Here is a 3,410-nt window from a genome sequence, read left to right as displayed (position 1 = left end):
GTGTGTGTGTGTGTGTGTGTGTGTGTGTGTGTGTGTGTGTGTGTGTGAGAGACTGACTGACTGATTGAGTAGAAGTATTAACTTCCTATGACCATGCAGTTATGGTGATTGTGCAGTTGAGGGGAGAACTTCTGTAAATAAGAACCAGCTTACTTTCATGCAAAAGCAGTTGTTTAAAACCTGCTTGGCATCGAAACACCACATTAACTTTTCCTCCCTTTCACGTTCCAGAAAAAAGAAAAGAGGGTGATCTCCAACTGGACTCTGCTGGTGAAGGGGCTCCTGATCAGAGAGAGACTCAAACAGCGCTATGGAAAGAAGAACCAGGGACTGGGGTTCCTCGAGGGGGCCGGCGGGCTTTCGTCAGATGAGGAGGTGGTTGAGGCTGGAAGTCCTTCAGCTAAGACGGCGTCTGAGACTCTGGCCATGTCCTGGCCCCAGAACAGACAAGCAGAGGAGGACGGAGAGAGCATCAGCGGACTGAAGAAGAAGACGACAAAACGAGAGAAGAGAGGACAAGACAAACATTTGTTCCCCTTTGAGAAAGTGTGATGTCAGGGAGCCAAAAACATTCTTAAGTTTAGTTGAATCAAGGATAATTACTCTGTGCTCCCAAACTAGAACTTGACTGACTGCTCCTGATATTTACTTTGGAAGACGGTCACATTCCTTGAAGGCAGGATAAAGTGTGCCTCAGGTGTAACACATTTTTAAAATCACTTTTTACAAGTTTAGTCAACTTTGGAACCTTTGGCTGTAACATTGTAAGAAAGAGAGGAAGAAGAAGGAGTAGGAGAGGAATGTTTTGTAGTGAACTGATCTGCAGATTGATCTATTTCTTCCAGTGGTGGTAATACATGAATTTAACCTGCTCTTTCTCCACCATCACTGTGCATCCTCCCATGAGCTCATGTACTCTGTTGTTAGCTTCTTATATTAGAGCTTAGTAGAAATGCAGTACATGCCAAGTTGCCACGGAGCAAAAAAACAGAACTTGAATATCAAATGTGATAAATTGTCACGTATGTTGTTGTTACGAAGAGTGTTATCAGGTTTCCTGGGAGAGAACAAACTCAACATGAATGTGAAAACAGGTGTCTTTACAATTTCAGATGTGTGTTAAACATGGGCTAAAGATGCACTGCGCTTCATTTTACCCCGACTGCTGTGATACACTCAGCCCTCTTGCTAGTATTCAGTGCTCCAAAACTTGATCAGTACAGCGCTGGTTTGAGCCCCGTGGTCATGGTTTCCCTTTCAGTTCAGCACACAAAACGGCAAATACAGCTCATGCCGACTTGAATTAACGGCTTGTGTGGCAAGTAAACACAAACAACCCTGTGTGCCAACAACACTACAAACACTACAGGCTAATGAACCTAGTGGATCCACTACCTGCTACTGATTCATTTCATCTAATTCCCAAAAAAAGCATGTTTCCCCTGTGACGACCAACTGGACCACAGCCACTGTTACTTGTGCTCTGTGTAGCTTGATTCAATGAAAACAGGAACTTGTACTGTTGTTGTAAAGTGAAAACATTTTATCTCCTGATTGTCACGTTTTCAGGAACTAGTCATACTATTTTGAGGTTGTTGGATCCACTTTTTATGACAGATAGACAGACAGAAGCACATGTGGACCATGTAACTCGTCACTTGAGGTTTAAGCGTGAACATTGCAGTTAAGAAGTTGGTAAATGATTTCTTAGCTCACACACTGCCGGTCTTGATTTCTCACAAATACTGTACTGTACCTCTCTTTCCCTGTTAGGCTGCTACATCCAGGAGGTTCACTAGTTCCTGCTGTATTCTGGATCAGCTCTCACATTCAGCCTCTTACTCATCGCTTCACAGTTTTGTCACTGTTTCTCACCTTGTGTTTCTGTACGTGTTTTGTACACAGCAGGCTGTATTTAAAATGGTAAACCGTTTTTTGTATGAAAAGTATTTTTCTAAGATATAACACAGTTAAAAGCAAAACAAACAAAATGAAAAAGATTTTGTTGACCCTGTTTGCTTTTGTTGCATTTATTGGATGTTTTTAAAACAAAGTTTTAACTTAAAATGATCAAGTCTAGCATAAAAAAAACATGGCAAATTCTGTGATGAAACAAATGACCGTAGGACTAAAAAATGTAAATATTGCTAATAGTGCTTTCTGACTAGATTTAAATATCTTTCAAGAAATTTGGACAATTCCTTACAGTGAACATTCACAAAAATCACAGTGTAACCCAAAGAGCATTTTATGGGGGCGACTGTCGGAGGGTCGGAGGTTCAATCCCCGGCTCTGCTAGTTGCATGTCGATGTGTCCTTGAGCAAGACAACCCCAAAATTGCTCCCGTAGCTGTGCCTACGGTGTAGAAATGTGATAGACTCTGAATTGTAAGTCGCTTTGGATAAAAGCATCTGCTAAATTACTGTAATGTAATGTAATTTTGTAGTAATATGAACTCTAATGAATGACATTTTGTGTGCATAAACAGCAAACTTCCGCTTAGATTGTGATGTATGTTCCTTCCAGACCAATTATCAAAGCATTAAACCCGGTGGCCTAACCCTCTGTTTCACTCAAGCGCTGCTGAGGAGCAACGCAGAGGGTAATGCATTGTTTATACAGCCAGCGGTCCTATACCTTTAGAGCTAAAACACTTTGAGTGTAATGTTTCCATCCGGTTGCAGAGCAGCAGCACCTGCAGAGCAACAAGAGCACTTTGCACTGCACATGTTTTTAGATAATAATGTCTAAACTTCAGAATATTCAGATATATGTTAAAGTTACTATAATAATTAAGTTAATAATAATTAAGGAACAGTGCAGTACGTTTGAGTAAATGTACAAATACATCACTAATATGGGGAATGATGGGGATGTGATATGATTTGAATATCAAAGATAGCAATACAGTTAATTTAATTTGATTAACGTTGAGGATGTGTGTATTTAAGGAATTAAAGTGTGTCATTTCATTAAGATAAATACGTGTTGTTTTTTGCAATATTTACCTAATTATGAAGAACGAAAGCATGGGGAAACAACATTGGGAAAGGAGAGTTTCAAAGGTTTCCTTTGATTTTTGTCATGTAGATATGTGTACACTTACAATACACTGGAAAATCAGATTTTTTTATAAAGTCGTAAAAAAAGGAAATCCTGCCATTAACTAAAGATGAATCCAAGTTGTTTGGATGCATGGTTATTCATATAAAAGGAACCGCTGACACTCCTGTAATATAGCCCGTGGTTGTTCATTTGTAAGATGTTGCAGTTGCTTCATTCTTGTAATACTGCTGAAGTATTAATGGACAGCACTAATGCATAAGTTGAAACTGCTGCATGTCCTAGGTCCAAGAGGAGGGAGGAGGTAGGCACGAGAAACGCGGAAGTGACGTCATTGATAAGTACC

The 3,410-nt window shown here is 40.1% G+C and overlaps 1 protein-coding gene across 2 annotated transcripts in view; it reads left to right on the top strand.

Annotated features, from left to right (window-relative positions):
- Positions 1-1,282, top strand: part of xpc (xeroderma pigmentosum, complementation group C) — a 14,997-nt gene extending 13,715 nt beyond the window's left edge. For both annotated transcript variants that reach the window (XM_031845601.1, XM_031845602.1), the window contains exon 14: positions 232-1,282. In XM_031845601.1, the coding sequence (XP_031701461.1) occupies positions 232-552 (321 nt within the window). In that variant the 3' untranslated portion in view covers positions 553-1,282. The remainder of the gene's footprint in view (positions 1-231) is intronic.
- Positions 1,283-3,410: the final 2,128 nt, after the last annotated feature.

This window comes from Anarrhichthys ocellatus, unplaced genomic scaffold (genome assembly GCF_004355925.1).
Source record: "Anarrhichthys ocellatus isolate YVR2014 unplaced genomic scaffold, GSC_Weel_1.0 scaffold5, whole genome shotgun sequence".
Taxonomy (NCBI): domain Eukaryota; kingdom Metazoa; phylum Chordata; class Actinopteri; order Perciformes; family Anarhichadidae; genus Anarrhichthys; species Anarrhichthys ocellatus.
Note: the sequence above shows the minus strand (reverse complement) of the source record. Positions and strands in the feature narration are given on the sequence as shown.